Here is a 17433-nt window from a genome sequence, read left to right as displayed (position 1 = left end):
TGGGTCTAAGACCAGCACTTCAAATAGACTATTCTGCAAACTGCAACAAAAGAGCAGCTCTGACAACTCAAGTCATATGACACATTTTGATGTGTTAGGTAATAATTGGAGATATACCAATCTCCTAGAACTGGAAGGGACCTTGAAAGGTCATTGAGTCCAGCCCCCTGCCTTCACTAGCAGGACCAATTTTTGCCCCAGATCCCTAAGTGGCCCCCTCAAGGATTGAACTCACAACCCTGGGTTTAGCAGGCCAATGCTCAAACCACTGAGCTATCCCTCCCCCCTAATAATAATTCCTTACACTCTTTCCTCCTCTTCCTGCCAAAGGTCATGCTCAGGGTCCAAAAATCTATGATGTTTACTGAGGTGAGAAGGGAGGCACCAAATGTGATTTGTCCACACCCACTTAGACCACTAGAGGGCAGCACAGATCACCTTAGGAGACAGATCCCTATATGGTGACTAAATGGATTTGTTTGAGAAGGGGTGACTGTGGTACTAGAATGACTCCCAGTATTTTCAGGCAAGTACCCTGCCCTCTGTGAAAGAAGAACAGTACCAACAGTGTCAGTTACATGTGGGGAGTCTTTGTGTATATATAGTACCAACAACAACTTCCAACTGATTGAGACAGCAGAATTGAATTTCAAGGGAACAATCTTCCTCTACACCAGAGCAGAGACTGTGACATTATTTGTACCTCCTTCAAAAGGAGTTTTGTGCTTTGAGTGGCAGCCAGTGAGAAAAAGAAGAAAAGATTCATGATTCCTAAAAAAGATTCTGATTGACTATGATGTCTTGTGAATTTTAAAAACAAAAATGACGTTAGAATAACTTCCTATTTCCTGAGCAGTTGCTTTAGAGAAAGAAACTTAGAGAATCAAAAGCTGGGATCTAGAGAATCAAGATGCAGTATTCATGGCAGGCAAGAGATTCACAGACCTCACTGAAATCAATGGCAAAACTCCATTTATTTCAATGGAGTCAGGATTTCACTCACAGATTTTAAGGCCAGAAAAGACCATGACGATCATCCATCTGACTATGTGTATAACACAGGCTGCTGAATGTTTGGACTAGCTCCATTATAAAGAGTCAGACTGTGTTAGTTTCTTATGTTGTTGTGCAGTGGTGGGGTTTGCTCAGACTTGGAAGTTGGTAAGAGGCTAGCAGTTCAGGGTTTGTTTTGTTGTTGTTTGATTTGGTTTTTAAATCAAGAAAACAGAGAACATTGTTAGTGGATTTAAAACCTGTTTCCTCATTCCAGTATAAACACAGTCACAAGAATTACAGTGGCTCTACATTTATTTCACACACACAATCTCACTGCCACTACTTGCAGGTTGTAATGTCTGATTTAAATCTTTTTGAAAGAACTATGTTTTGATGGCAGCTGGGACTGCCACAGGATTTTTTTTTTTTTTACTCTGCAAGTTCACAGGGGCTTTTTCTTATATATATAATAGGCATAAGATATCTTGAGAATTTTAAAGTAGCTGTTATTGACATTTTATATTACTAGTAAGCAAACCAGTTGCATTCATACCCTATGATAAAATAATGGTTAATATGGCCTGATTCAGACCCCATTGAAGTCAGTGAAAAGACTACCATCAGGCCCATATTGCAAAAGGTCCGTCAGTATGTGCTCATTAAATATGGTTGGTCTAAAACTCCCATCTAATAATATCTTGCCATTGGGGAAAAAAATAAGCTCAACTGTTTCCATGAGTATTTGTGAAAGAAACTGTTTCTTAGCTAATAAGAACTGAACATACATTCCTCACTAAATCTCTCCATCAGCTGCATAGTCTGTTTACTATTGTTACTAACCCCTTGCTTTGTCATCTCTTTGTATATATGTCTAATTTATCAGTTTCTTGTAGATTATCAGCAGCCTGCTGCCTCCATACCACTACGCAGCTCACAACTAGCCAGGGGGCCAGACTGCCAGACTGTCAGGTAACTTTAGCTAACTCTTTTCTCTTTGCATATAGCTGCATGCCACTACTTTTGCATCTGCATCTACCCTTCCTTTCCTATATAAATAGCCTTTCCTGTTTATAAAGTTCTGAACTGTGTGTGTGAGGAGGGAGGCTTGCTTGCTTTTTAAGCAAAGTATTGATTTGAGTTAGTCTAATACTTTCTGTAGTTACAGCATAGGAGATTTTTTTCCCTTATGTGTATTAGGGAAGCTGTTACTTGTACATATATCAAAAATAAGGAAAATAATTTAGGGCTCAGTCTTGCACTCCTTAGCCCAGACAGTTTCCCAGTGACATCAAAATTAATATATTTTGGATGAAATTCTTGAGACTTTTGCCTGAGTAAGGACAGCAGAATTAGCAGTGTCAGGTGACTCTACATTAAAAAACAAACTAGTCTTTAATTTTTTCTTAGTCAGTGGGAGGCAGTGTTGTCATGTGATTAAAACAGGGAACTGTGAATCAGGAGACCTGGGCTCCAGTTTTAGTTCTGCCACTGACTCTGTGTATGACCTTGAGTGAGTCACTTCACCTCTTGGTGAGTCTCAATTTTCCCATCTGTAAAATGGAGATAATGAAACTTAAATACCTTTGAAATGTTTAGGATAAAAAATGCTATATAAGTTCTAAGTATTATTATAAAAAAAACTAATCAAAACATTTGGTTTGAAAGAGGAAACATCTCCACACAAGAGTTTTTAAAGTGTGTAAATCACGTTTCAACTATGTTGTACTGACCTGCCACTGAAAAAATGTAACAAAAAGGTCATCTTAAAGTCGTTGGTACTCAAAAAGTTTTTTTGCCATATAAATTGTAATCTACATAAAATAAATAGGGTACACTTGTTTTAGAGATAGATGAAGGTTCCGATATATGCTTTGCGCAAGATATTTACCCATGTTTTGACCTGCTCATTTGGAGAATGCAAAGTTATTTTTCATATCTTCCCCTAATGTATAATAAAACCTCTTATGTATTTATGTATTTACCCACCCTCCAAAGATGAACTTCATTACAGTACATATAGAAGTTCCCTTTAATCAGGTTAGAGAACAGGTGAGATATGAGTAATAGACTAGAAACCAGGGAATTCTAATCCCTGCTATGTCACTGTGACTCCTTCTATGGCCTTGGGGAAGTCCCTTAAACCCTTTGTGTCTCTGCTTTCCTGTCTGCACCTCAGAAAACAAAAAAACAACCAAATTTGCCCCTGCTAATTGAGTGAGTAGAACTTTGCAAGGCTCTCCAATTCCTATCAGGGAAAAGACGTGCTCCAAATGATCTAATACCACTTAGCACAGAACTGCTCATCAGTTCTTCCGCAAGCATGAAATGCAGCGATGCCAGCTGTGAAATGTATCGGTCATATCGCCAGTGTGTTTATATGCCTGGTGAACAAATAGCAAAGCATCTCGTAGAACAGACAGTCTTCCCAGTTGTGTTTTATATTTAGCCTAAACTAAATTGAATCTAATCTAGTTAGTCAGACCTTGCAGGTCTGATTCTGCAAGAACAGAAGAACCACACCACGTTTGCTACTATTGCAAATTCACTTGGCTATATTATCTGTACTGCAAACAAAAGTGTGGAGAGAGGCAAGTCCAATGGAAAGTCCCGGGGTCCTCTGAATTGTCCCATTTTGCTCCTTGCACTTTCCAGTGCAGAGACCAGGGGAGTTAATCCTTTTAAACTATAAATGATTACAATCTTGAAGAATCCACAGAGAGGCCCAAAGCATCCATGCAGAGCCTGTCCCTCATTCCCCTCCTGCCACCTTTCTTCCTTACCCTGCCTTGGGACCTCTGCTCTCATGTAGTTCTCACTGGCTGCCCTGATCTCTTCCTTGAGGGAAGATCAGCTTGCAGAGGAGGGATACTTCATAAGCTAATGACAACAGGGTCAGCATTAATTTACGCGAGTAAACTCCTATGAATGTAGAGTGAGTAGATGTCACTTCATGTGGCTGTTTACTGCCCCTGCTCCTTGTGGGTGTGCAAAGCCCCAGTCCTGTGCTATGACAGTGAAGGGATTTCCATAGGCTTTGGGGAAGCAGAGAGCCTGTTGCAGAGCCACAGTTCCCTCCCCTCCTCTGCACATGCAGGGGTTTGATTTAGAGCCCCTCCACATGTTATGGGAGAGGGGAAAATAAGGACATTTGTAAAGTGCTGAGGTATCCAGACTGTGTAAACATGGATTAGGTCTCTCCCCAATTAGAAAGATCAGTCATTTATTTTGTTCATTTGTTTACATATTTGCTTTCCTCTGGATACTTCAGCTAGAACCAGATTTGGAAACTTTGTGTGAGAAGCTTTTCTTGCAGTGTCCACCTAACTCAAAACAAGGGTACAGGGGAAATTAGAGTTTTGTAGTTAATAATTTTCAGAAATCCAGACTAGTCATTCCACAAGAAACAAGTAGACCTATATCCAGCCTATCTGTTGGCTTTGAAAAGATTATCGGTTTCATCACCAGTTTGATGCTCTTCTTGATAAGAATATACATGCGCTGTTGGGTGTAATGCCAATCATAAATATTCATAAGTATGTCTGGCATGCCTAGGCCACATAGCTGCATATCCTGGACTGTGTCTTGAGAAAACACAGCAACAGCTCCATTATCTGCACAACAGCATGATGGCATGAATTTTTCACTGCTTTGAGTACCATAATTGGGATCTGGAATAAAAACTGAAGGCATTTGAGGGAAGAGCAAATTGCCTATTCAGTTGTAACAGAGAGATGTGTGCATGCTTTTACAAATCCCTGCTACCATGCCTGCAGGAATGTGACCTCCCTAGGCCTCTAACCTGGAACTACAGAGTGTCTTGTTATGACTGAAATTCACATGAATGTTTTCTGCATCCCACGATATGTCAAGTCTAGTCATGTTCAAAATAGTTTACGTTCCTCACCATAACACAAATATGAAATGTGGCATGAGCTCTTTACTCAAATGGGGCTGCACATTTACTTAAATGGCACCTGTGTAGGGTTTTACTTTATCCTGTACATACTCTGAAATTCACACTGTAATTACACATCCCCACAGATGTGTTTTCATTCCAGTGTAATTCTAATTTACAAATAGCTTTTGTAAATAGCTTCTGGTGAACTTCCTATGATAAATTTAAGAGAAGATTCAAACTGAATTGAACCTGAAACTTTAAGGTTTAGAAACATTTGGTCAATTTATTTTGTTGTTTTATGTTTACAGTTTTGCTTGGCTCTGCATATTTCAGCTAGAACCTGATTTGGAAACACTATAAGAGATTATTTTCTTGCTGTGTTTCCAACTAAACCAAAGACAGGGTACCTTGGATAGCTTGAAAATTTGCATGACAATCCATCTGAATTTCTAGGCCCAAAAAGATCTGGATAAGCAGTCACATTTTTAGATGTTTACCAAATGTTGGATTTCTTCTTCAAGTGCTGATCCCTATGTGTAATCCACTGGGGATATGCATGCGTTCCATGCAGTGGTGCCAGAACTGGGGGGAGTGAGGGAGGGCTCCAGGGCCATCCCACTTTTTGAAATGCCCTTGCTCTCCTCATGCCTCCAGTCAAGGAGATACAGGATGGAGTGGGCTGACTGCCTTTCCTGTTCCTTCCTAGCCATACCCATGAGGCGCAGAAACTGCAGGTTAGAAAAGGTCATGAGGCCACAGCTGGACCCAGGTCAGGGGACCCCCCTGTACACCCGCCTGCATCTATATGGAATGCACCTCCCACCACGAGATCTGACTGCTACAGGGGAGTCCGTATCCACAGACCCCCATCAGGGTCTCATCAGGAAGGCAGAGATCACTCACACAAACATAAAAGTAGGTCCCTTTCTAAGTCGGTTATAAAATCATTTAACACAATTGTGCATAAGTCAAGCAAACCTACTCTGTCCACCTCTAAGGATTTAGGATGTACAAGGTCCCAGGGCAGGACTCTAAAGCCCATAAAGCCAGGGCTTCTTTGATACTGGACCTGAACTGACAGCACCCATTCCACCAGTACCATCCAAGTCAAAATATCAGGATCCATCTGTCTAGGTACGATCGAAGATACCTCCACTGGTGGTGGTAGCAATACAAAGGCCAGGTCTGCACTCAGAAGTTAAGTTGTACCCAACTATGTCATTTAGGGGAGTGAAAACTCCACACTCCTGAGCAACGCAGTTAAGCTGGCTTAACCCCCAGTGCAGACAGCACTAGATCAAGAGAAGAATTCTTCTGTCGACCTCACTATCGCCTCTTGGAGAGGTGAATTACCTCTGTTGATGGGAGAATCCCTTCCATCACCGTAGTGAGTGTCTACACTTCAGTGCTGCAGCTGTACTATTGTAGTGTTTCAAATGTAGACAAGCCCAAAGTCTGCCTCTTCTGACTCCTTTGGTATGAGTGCATCAGTCCCCTTGCACTCCAAGAAGGTCAGAGACCTATATCACACTGGAGAATATCTTTGCTCTTCCACCATCATCAGGACTTTCCCTTATGAGGAAGATTGTGACTCCACCGGGGTTGTTACCTTGGACAGAAGTCTATCCCCTCTTCCAGCTATGCTTTTTCTCTACCAGAACCATCAGTGGATATAGATTCTTTCTTCATAGAATCGTAGAATATCAGGGTTGGACGGGACCTCAGGAGGTCATCTAGTCCAACCCCCTGCTCAAAGCAGGACCAACCCCCAACTAAATCATCCCAGCCAGGGCTTTGTCAAACTGGACCTTGAAAACCTCTAAGGATGGAGATTCCACCACCTCCCTAGGTAACCCATTCCAGTTTTTCACCACCCTCCTAGTGAAAAAGTTTTTCCTAATATCCAACCTAAACCTCCCCCACTGCAACTTCAGACCATTACTCCTTGTTCTGTCATCTGGTACCACTGAGAACAGTCTAGATCCATCTTCTTTGGAACCCCCTTTCAGGTAGTTGAAAGCAGCTATCAAATCCCTCCTCAGTCTTCTCTTCTGCAGACTAAACAATCCCAGTTCCCTCAGCCTCTCCTCATAAGTCATGTGCTCCAGCCCCCTAATCATTTTTGTTGCCCTCAACTGGACTCTCCAATTTTTCCACATCCTTCTTGTAGTGTGGGGCCCAAAACTGGACACGGTACTCCAGATGAGGCCTCACCAATGTCAAATAGAGGGGAATGATCACGTCCTTCGATCTGCTGGCAATGCTCCTACTTATACAGCCCAAAATGCCGTTAGCCTTCTTGGCAACAAGGGCACACTGTTGACTCATATCCGGCTTCTCATCCACTGTAACCCCTAGGTCCTTTTCTGCAGGAAAGAGGCAAAATGGAGATGTTTCAAGGGCCTTTTATAGCTTCTTCCATGTGGAGGGAAACCCATTGCCCCAAACAAAGCCCTCAGCACAGTTTGTGGAAAATTACAGCCACACAAGATGCAATTCAGTACCATGTGACCTAGTCACATGCCCTTGCATGCTCTGATGAGTCAGGGCAGCTGTTACCCGTATTCTAGCTAAAACCTCCACATGAAAGTCCATCAGGTATGGATAATCTTCTTCCATGGCCCATTGTGTTTTTTGATGGGCCATAATTTGAATACTTCATTCACAATGTGCTGGCTAGACTGGATGTAAACTGTCTTGTGGGTGTTACCACAGGAGCAAACACATTTGAAATACAGGTACATAGTCAATATTCATAACTTCAGATACAAAAATGATGCATGCATTCAATTAGGATAATCACATTTAGCAAATCATAATTTTTCCATTGACACCTTACATGGCACATTTTGTATAAGATTTGTTGCAATTATATAATAGTGGTAGCAACAATGATCCACATGCTCATATTTTAATCATATAATGTCACACATGGATATTCACCCTACATGCAGATGTTTTCTCAGATTCATGGTGGGCCCCAACCACCTCCAATATAATGTTCTCCCATTTGGCCTTGCTACAGGCCCCAGAATTTTTTCCAAGGTCTTCCTGGTTATAGCAGCTTATTTAAAATGGAATGACTTCCCAGTCTTCTCCTATCTTGATGATTGCCTTCTCATTGCTGAGACATATCAGGAGGCCCACAAGTCGACCTCATTCATTCTTATTTTCTTCCCTACGAGTCAGAGTCAACAGACTTCATAAGGGCCACCCTCGATTCACCACAGCGAGAGCTTATCTGCCAAAGGACAGGTTTCACATCATGAGCAACCTGATAGATCAGGCTGTATGCAACTCTTGAGCTTCAGTCAGAACTTTCCTTTCTCGTAAGGAACATGGCTTCATGCACTTAGGTTACCCCATTCACCAGACTCTGCCTGCATTGCCTTCAGGCATGGCTTCTCACTGTGTATTCACAAACCAAACACAACATGAACACCATGGTAACAATTCCTGCTAGAATAACAGCTTCTCTAACGTGGTGGAAGGATCTCCATCAGTTGTGTGTGGGTGTCCTCTTCCTACCATCCTACCAGACAAGATGATCATTAAAGACTCTCTCTCTTAGACTGGGAAGCCCATGTGGAGAGCCATATGGTTCAGGGCACTTGGATGTCCTGAAAGGCCAGGATGCACATCAACCTTCTGGAACTCTGGACAGTTTGAGATGCTTTCAAAGTCATTTTGCAATTTATATGGTCCAATCATGTCCCCACAATGTGACAGGGATGGGATGAGATCAATCCCTCTGCGCAGAATCAGTCACCCTATGAAATTGGTATCAAGAATCCAATCACAATGTCATTTCACCATCAGTCAGGAGTGGGAATTCAGTAGTAAATAACATTTCTGCTCAGTGGGGGACTCCCATCTGGGATCTGTTTGTCTCCCAAATGAACAGGAAATGTAACACACATTGTTCCAAAGGTGCTGTAAGATTACATTCTCAGGGTGATGCTCTCCTTCTTTCCTGGTCGGGTCATCTGAGCTATGCCTTTCCTCCTTTACTATTCCTACCTTGAGTCTTGCAGAAAATCTGTCAAGACAAGGCATGAGTCAGCCTCATTGTCCGCTACTGCCCCAGACAGTTTTGGTTCCTGAACCTCCTGTGGCTGTCATCCTGCCCTCTAATCAGCATCCAGTTGTTTCCTGTTCTCTTCTCCCAGGAGAGGGGCAGAATCAAGCATCCCAATCCTGAGATGCTTCATCTCATAGCGTATTTTTGGATGGGCATCAACACTAGAACTTTCCTGTTCAGAAGCCATATAAACCATTCTTAAAATGGCAGAAAAAGCTCCACTAGGAAATCGTATTCATCCAGGTGGAGGCGTTTCTCCATCTGGGTGCATCAGATGTGCATATCTCCCAAGTCAGCAGATGTTCCCTTCATTTTGGACTGTCTTCTTTCTGTCAAAATGGCTGGCTTTTCCCTCCACTCTATACAAGTCTGTCTGGCAGTAATCAGTGTGCGCCATCCACCAGCAGATGGCTATTCAATTTTCACTCCGATTCTTAAAGGGCCTAATTAGGACCTTTCCATCACTAAGGAAGCCTTCCCCCTCATTAGGACTTGAATCTTGTGCTGTCCACTCCCACTAAGCATACCTTCAAGCTGTTAGGTGAGACATGGAACATGTAGCTATCTATGAAAGTTGCATTTCTTGTGGCCATAATCTCAGCCAGGAGTATAGATGAGTTGAGAATCCTAATGGCAGATCCACCATATACTTTATTCTATAAAGACAAAGTCTGTTTACGGCTACATCTGAAATTCCTTCCTACGGTTGGTTTGGAGTTTCACATAAATAAACCAATCAATTTACCTGTTTTTTTTCTGAAACTGCATGCATCTGTGGAGGAGAGGAAGCTTCATTCCCTTGACCTATGACATGCTCTCACCTTCTGCCTACAAAGGACAAAATTGATTAGAAAATCTCCCAGACTGTTTATTGCTATACCTGAAAGACTCCAAGGTCACACTATCTCCTTTCAGAGGATCTCAGGTTGTATCTTATTTTGCTAGCAGTTTTCTCACCTTCCTCCCCCATAGTGGGTGAGGACTCATTCTACAAGAGCAAGTGCCTCTGGTTGAGGCAGCTATGTGGACTTCCATCCATACATTCACGAGACATTATGGTCTCCACAGGACTCCACCACTGACACATCCTTTGAGACAATGGTCCTTCAAACAGCTCTGATGCCTGCATCCTTGCACCTTCCTCTTTCTTGACTACTGCTTGTCAGTCATTCACCGTGGAATACACATAGGGACCAGCACTCAAAGAAGAAGAGGAGGTTACCTACCTTATAGTAACTGGAAGTTCATCAAGATGTATTGTTCCCTTCTGTATTCAACTACTCGTCCTCCTTCCTCTCTACTTCGGACCATACTTGGATTCACAGTAGAAAAATAACTGAAGAGACAGTTGGCCTGCTCTGCCATTTATCTCTTCAGTGGGAGGCATGAAGAGAGCAAGGATGCATGTGTGGGCCAGCTAGGGTGACCAGACAGCAAGTGTGAAAAATCGGGACACTTTCTTTTTCGCAGGAGCAGGGGGGGAGGTGGTATAGTTGTGTATATGAGACAAAGCCCCTAATATCAGAACAGTCCTGATAATATCAGGAGGTCTGGTCATCCTAGGGTCAGCAGACACTGCTTTCAAAATTCTCTGACTCCAGGCACATGCAGCACATACATAGCCACGGTGAAACACAGATAGAGACCACACGTTCGAAGAACCTCCAGCTACTATGAAGTAAATAACCTCCTCTTCTCCCATCATCACCTGTAACCACTTATCTGAATTACTGTAGAGAGTATATTACCATATAATTACCCTGAGATTGTATGTTATGATATTTACTTTGGGCCATATTCAGGCTTCCATCTAATTCACTGGGAACCCTATGTATATATATGAAGCCAAAAATATAGCCCCAGGTCATCTGTCATAAATTTACAAGTGATTAAAGTAAAAGGAAGTGAGCTGATTATTTTTATATGAAATAAAGTATTTCTAAAACCTGACATGTTATCTGTACAAAGCCATAGTTTTCATGAAATAACATTAGGCATCTATAGTTTGTAAATATGCCTCACTGCTGATTCATTTTAGGCAGGCTTAATGTTAATTAAATAACATTGTATGGTATATTATCTATTTAGGAAAGAGAAAATACTAGTTAAGAATAACATTAAAAGGCTTTGCATAGTACTTTCCAATTGGCATTAGAAACACATGATTAGCTTTTTCAATCATAGTTGAAATCCACTTAAAAATATGCAGTAATTCTAGCTCAAAGAAATGGCAGTCATCATTTATTACCTATATAATATTAACCATTAAACAGAATTTAATAAAAACACGCATTAAAACTATGTTGTAAAAGCAGCACACATCACATGTGTAGAGATACACATGGCCAGTTGTAGTAATTTTCAAGTTTATTCCCAAATATGTGTCAAAAATTCCACATTTCCCCCTACCTTTGTATTTTTTTGTTTTATTGTTAGTAATTTACTATCTTCTCATACTGCCTACACTACTCAACATAGCTGACACTTGAACTCAAGAATACATTGCCACATTGATTTCATTCATATGTACCATCATTAGAAACACGTGGGTTGCAATGTATCCTTTAATGATTGTATCCTATAGATCAGAGGTGGGCAAACTACGGCCTGTGGGACATATCCAGCCCACGGGACCATCCTGCCCGGCCCCTGAGCTCCTGCTCTGAGAGGCTAGCCCGTGACCCCTCCCCTGCTGTCCCCCCTCCCTCGCAGCCTCAGCTCGCTCACTCTGCTGCCAGCACAATGCTCTGGGCAGTGGGACTGTGAGCTCCTGGGGCAACACAGCTGCAGAGCCTGGCCTGACCCGGTCTCTGTGCTGTGTGGTGGCGGTGGCATGGCCTGGCTCCAGCCGGGCAGCACAGCTGTAGCGCTGCCAGTCACCGGTGCTCCAGGCAGCACAGTAAGGGGGCAGGGAATATGGGGGGTTGGATAGAGGGCAGGGGAGTTTGGGGGGTGGTCAGGGGGTGGAGGTGTGGATAGGGGCCGGAGCATTCAGGAAGGGAAAGGGGTTGAATGGGGGCAGAGGTCCCGGGGGGCCAGTCAGGAAGGAGCGGGGGTTGGATGGGGTGGCGGAGGGCAGTCAGGGGCAGGGTTCTAGGGGCAATCAGGGGACAGGGAGAAGGGGTGGTTGGATGGGGCAGTGGTTCCAGGGGGGCCATCAGAAATGAGAGGAGGGGTTGGATGAGGCAGCAGGGGGTCTGGGGGCAGTCGGGGACAGGGAGCAGGTGTATGTGGGTGGGGCAGGGGTCCCGGGGAGGCCTTCAGGGAACAGGGGGGGTTAGATGGGGCAGGATTCCCGGGGGGCAGATAGGAGGTGGGGACTGGGCCACAACCCCCTCCCCTAACCGGCCCTTCATACAATAAACGAAACCCGATGCAGCCCTCAGGCCAAAAAGTTTGCCCGCCCATGCTATAGATGATCTAACTCTTGTCTATGTACAGCTGTATTAATCTGAATTGCTCAACTATATTTTTTTCTCTGAACAGAGATAGTGACAATGTCAGAGTCAATACAATGATAAGATAAATATTCTCTACAAGATTCAAACTGACTAGGATTGCAAATTATTAGTATTGTGTGCATTTCTGCTGCAAAAAAATTGCCCCTGCTGATGAACTTGTAATTTTATTTTCTTCTAATGCCTCTAATCATAGAATCATAGAAGATTATGGTTGGAAGAGACCTCAGGAGGTCATCTAGTCCAACCCCCTGCTCAAAGCAGGACCAACTCCAATTAAATCATCCCAGCCAGGGTTTTGTCAAGCCGGGCCGTAAAAACCTCTAAGGATGGACATTCTATCACCTCCATAGATAACCTATTCCAGTACTTCACCACTCTCCTAGTGAAAAAGTTTTTCCTAATATCCCACCTAGACCTCCCCCACTGCAACTTGAGACCATTGCTGCTTGTTCTGTCATCTGCCACCACTGAGAACAGCCTGGCTCCATCCTCTTTGGAACCCCCCTTCAGGTAGTTGAAAGCAGCTATTAAATCCCCGCTCACTCTTCTCTTCTGCAGACTAAATAAGCCCAGTTCCCTCAGCTTCTCCTCATAAGTCAAGTGCTCCAGCCCCCTAATCATTTTTGTTGCCCTCCGCTGGACTCTCTCCAATTTATCCACATCCTTCTTGTAGTGTGTGTGTGTGTGGGGGGGCAAAACTGGAGCAATACTTCAGATATGGCCTTACCAGTGCCGAATAGAGGGGAATAATCACTTCCCTCTATCTGCTGGCAATGCTCCTACTAATGCAGCCAAATATGCCATTAGCTATCTTGGCAACAAGGGCACACTGTTGGCTCATATCCAGCTTCTCGTCCACTGTAATCCCCAGGTCCTTTTCTGCAGAACTGCCGCTTAGCCAGTCAGTCCCCAGCCTGTAGCAATGTATGGGATTCTTCTGTTCTAAGTGCAGGACTCTGCACTTGTCCTTGCAGAACCTAATCAGATTTCTTTTGGCCCAATCCTCCAATTTGTCTAGGTCACTCTGGACTCTATCCCTACCCTTCAGCCTATCTACGTCTCCCCACAGCTTAGTGTCATGCGTGAACTTGCTGAGGGTACAATTCATCCCATCATCCAGATCATTAATGAAGATGTTGAAAAAATCCAGGAGTCTGTCCTGGGACAGTCCGCTTGATACCGGCTGCCAATTAGACATGGTGCCGTTGATCACTACCCGTTGAGCCCAACGATCTAGCCAGCTTTCTATCCACCTTATAGTCCATTCATCCAATCCATACTTTTTTAACTTGCTGGCAAGAATACTGTGGGAGATCGTATCAAAAGCTTTGCTAAAGTCAAGGAATAACACATCCACTGCTTTCCCCTCATCCACAGAGCCAGTTATCTCATCATAATTTTTTATTAATATCATTAAGAGGTTGGTGAGACTGAAATGTCTAATATTTCTTTATGCAAAAAAATGTTTTTATATACTAAGATGATATCCAACTTAGCAGTTCCATGGACAGAAAATGAGCCCATGCTTAATGTCCTGAGTACTGGGATATTTTTGTATTACAACAACTGAAATCACGTCCTCCTCCTAATATTTGTTTTTAAAGGTAGGAAGGTAGATTTGAAAGGAAACACATTTGGATAGATTTCTTTTTAAACAAGAAAAATTTGCATGAGTCTTTCTGTTCCACTTCACCATTATCAACCAATCACAGGAATCCTAGAAAAAATGGGACCTCTCTAGGATTATGGGGCCACCTCGTAGTAAATCCTTATCACCTGCTACTTTAAGGGTGAATTTCACTCCTTCACTGAGGGGGAAAACAAGATCTGTGCCTGAGTTAAGTCCCACTTAAGCCCTATTTTGAAGACTTAAGAGGTGCAGAGGCCTTGTGCTGCTCTCAGTAAATGGATGAATTTCACCCTAAATGTCACCCTTTTCTGTGTCCCCACCGCTCCCCCCCACACACACTCCCTTTATTGAGGATGACCAGAATAGGCAAAGAGCTAATTCAAATCCCTCCCCTAATGCCAACTCTATTTACACGTTGTAGCATCACACTAACCGCAATACAAAGGAAAGTAACATCATAGTAAATTACATTGAATTTTTTCAATGTAAAACAAATCCAACTAGGAAAATATTTGGGCCAAAATATACAAGCCCAAGTTCCTAGAGTTAAGTTTCGACCTCCATATGTTATGAGGCTCAATCTTACAAGGTGCTGAGAATTCTGGCATTGACCCAGCTTGTGGGTCTACTCATGTGCTTAAGCATTTGGCTGGATCAGTGCTCAGCCCAGTGCAGGATAGAGCCCCCAAAGAGAAGTGGATTGATTTCAAAAGTGCTGAACCCTGCTTCCCCTGGTGAGTCCCTCCTAGAGAACCTCATTCTTCAAGGTGCTGGACACCCTCAACAGTGATTGAAGCCAGTAGGGGGTGAAGGTACCCAGCACCTTGCAGGTTTCATTCCGTAATCAGGCATCTTCTATTTAAAGGCCTAAACGTGGAATTAAGAGCTTAATTTTAGGCATGCTAGATAGGGATTTTCAGAGGAGTCTAAAGGGGAGTTAGGTGCCCAATTGAATTCCAATGGGAGTGAGGCACCAAACTCTCTTAGGCTTCCCAAATTTGAAAACTGTGGCCTGCCATAATAAAACCACAGTGGTGATGATGTACCGCATTCTTTTCTGTCTTTGAACAAATGGAACTACCAGTACTCCTTTTTTTTTTGTTTCCCTAATTAAATCCTTTATGTGCATATTTACACCTTTTCAACATGCTATAAATATCTTTGGCATTTCCAATTGATCCAGTCCCTCAGCCAATATCTGCAATGCACCAAAATTCTGTCCTGGAAGGATAATATATACATGAGACAGTGCAGTTTCAAGGGCAGTTGTGCTTCACTGTGCTTGCCAAACAGACTATATTACAGGGGTCGGCAACCTTTCAGAAGTGGTGCGCCGAGTCTTCATTTATTCACTCTAATTTAAGGTTTCATGTGCCAGTAATACATTTTAATGTTTTTAGAAGGTCTCTTTCTATAAATCTATAATGTATAACTAAACTGTTGTATGTAAAGTAAATAAGGTTTTTTAAATGTTTAAGAACTTTCATTTAAAATTAAATTAAAATGCAGAGCCCTCCGGACAGGTGGCCAGGACCCGGGCAGTGTGAGTGCCACTGAAAATCAGCTTGCGTGCGCCTTCGGCACGTATGCCATCAGGGCTGGATCTAGGTTTTTTGCTGCCCCAAGCAAAAAAAAATTTGGCTGCCCCCACCCCAGCCCTGGGCTCTCCCCCCCCCCACACCCTGCTGCCCCAGCCCTGGGCTCTCTTCCCCACCCCCACACCTGCACCATCCTTCCGCCCCAGGACTGGGTCACTGGTAACTTGCTCCCAGGGGCGGGTCATTCAGCAGGAATTTTGGATGTGCACAGAACACAGACAGGATTGGTTCCCATATGGTTACAGAACTGCAGTAAAGTGGAACAGTTTTCAGCTTGTGTGATTGGAGGATATCTGGATGCATATTATAAGACTGTCCTCCATAAATGAGGAAAAGTTGAGGTGCCTTTATTATTCTTTTGTTCCACTCTTTGTTTCTATGGGGAATTTGCCAGTGCAATATCACTGTCTTCCTTTTAAACAAATAAAACTTTAAAAAAAAAAAGGCAATGGCTGTTGAAAATAGCAATTCCAGTCCTAAAAACCACTGGGAAGCATTTCTTGCACAATTTTATCCTACTTTTTCTACAGCAAATTACAGTGGATCAGTATATTTGATTTGGGAGAAATGAAGTGAAAGCTGCCCAAATTGAGCTTGAACACTCCTGAATTTTGAGGTGTTCAAATCTGGAAGCCAGGTGCTAGATTCCCTTTCTGAATATTAGCTAAATCTGGAAAAGTCAATTTCCACTTCCATGGCTCAGAAGTGGAAATCTTCCTACGTGCCTGGTACTGTATCTAAAGCTGCCCAGGTCCAGTAGAGCCTCCCCTCCCTTACTTTTCATTTTAAATTCTAGTGGGATCGACATACCTCCCTTGCTAGGCTTCAGATAGAGAGGGGCACTGTCCATTTAGTCCACCCAATTCCTTCTTTGGGGGCTGCAAGGTGAGGTCACACCAGTATCCCTAAGCCAGTCTGGGGATGTCTTCTGAAGGGGATATCTGGGCCAAAGCCTTCTACTCCTTGGGCACACTTGTTCCCCATTCACAGTGCCACCCCGCTCTAGCAGTGAGCTCTCCATTCACAGCAAGCTGCAGCATGAGGTTTCACCTACCATACTGCCCCCTCCCTTTCCTGTTGATAGCAGCCAAGGGAATGCTGGGAAATGTAGTTCTTTTCCTGCTCCAGGGCTGGCTCTATAGGCAGGGAGCTAACCAAGGAACTACAGCTCCCAGGGCCCCCTGTTGGTTCTCAGCTCCCAGGCTGGATCCTTGCCAGCTGCTGACCTTGCAAATGGGCTGCCCCAAGCACCTGCTTGCTTTGCTGGTGCCTAGAGCTGCCCCTGCATGTCATAGGTTGCCTATCCCTGCTATAATACATACTGAGTAAAAAAAAAAAAAAGACATTTCCCAGACAGCCTGAAAAACGGCAGGTGTTTATGGGTTGATTTTATTCACACACTGTAGCTGAAGCTTGATATGCCTGATGCTTTACTTGAAAAATTAAGGACTGTAACTCAAGCAGGGCTCAGATGTAAAAGCTTTCTGGCAGTGCAATTCACCCCTGCAAAGACAGCCTGGCCAAATGAGATGCTGTAAGGGGTGAAGTTTACCCTTGGTGAATATTGTTTCTAGACTAGTATTTAAAACAATAGGCAATGAAGCCTGTCTTAAGCGACAAACCAAAGTTGGTTAGAGACCAAACAAAGCATTACTGGAAATCTTGGGGCTGTTTTAAAGTGGTTGCTAGCATTAAAGCAGCTGTTCTTAAACTGTGGGTCAGGACCCCAAAGTGGGTCGCACCCCCATTTTAAAGGGGTCACCAGGGCT

The 17433-nt window shown here is 43.4% G+C and overlaps 1 protein-coding gene across 11 annotated transcripts in view; it reads left to right on the top strand.

Moving 5' to 3' along the window:
• The window catches only part of BICD1 (BICD cargo adaptor 1), a 303349-nt gene that overhangs the window by 275444 nt on the left and 10472 nt on the right, over nucleotides 1-17433 (top strand). For 4 of the 11 annotated variants that reach the window (XM_044990185.1, XM_044990255.1, XM_044990219.1 and 1 more), the window contains one exon: nucleotides 1890-1965. The exons of 3 other annotated variants lie outside the window; for them this stretch is intronic. In XM_044990185.1, coding sequence (XP_044846120.1) covers nucleotides 1890-1965 — 76 coding nt within the window. Of the gene's footprint in view, nucleotides 1-1879; nucleotides 1966-17433 lie in introns of those variants that run through there. 4 more of the 11 variants (XM_044990237.1, XM_044990227.1, XM_044990193.1 and 1 more) reach the window with 2 other exon arrangements.

The sequence above is a fragment of the Mauremys mutica genome, chromosome 1 (assembly GCF_020497125.1).
Source record: "Mauremys mutica isolate MM-2020 ecotype Southern chromosome 1, ASM2049712v1, whole genome shotgun sequence".
NCBI classification, from domain to species: domain Eukaryota; kingdom Metazoa; phylum Chordata; order Testudines; family Geoemydidae; genus Mauremys; species Mauremys mutica.
Note: the sequence above shows the minus strand (reverse complement) of the source record. Positions and strands in the feature narration are given on the sequence as shown.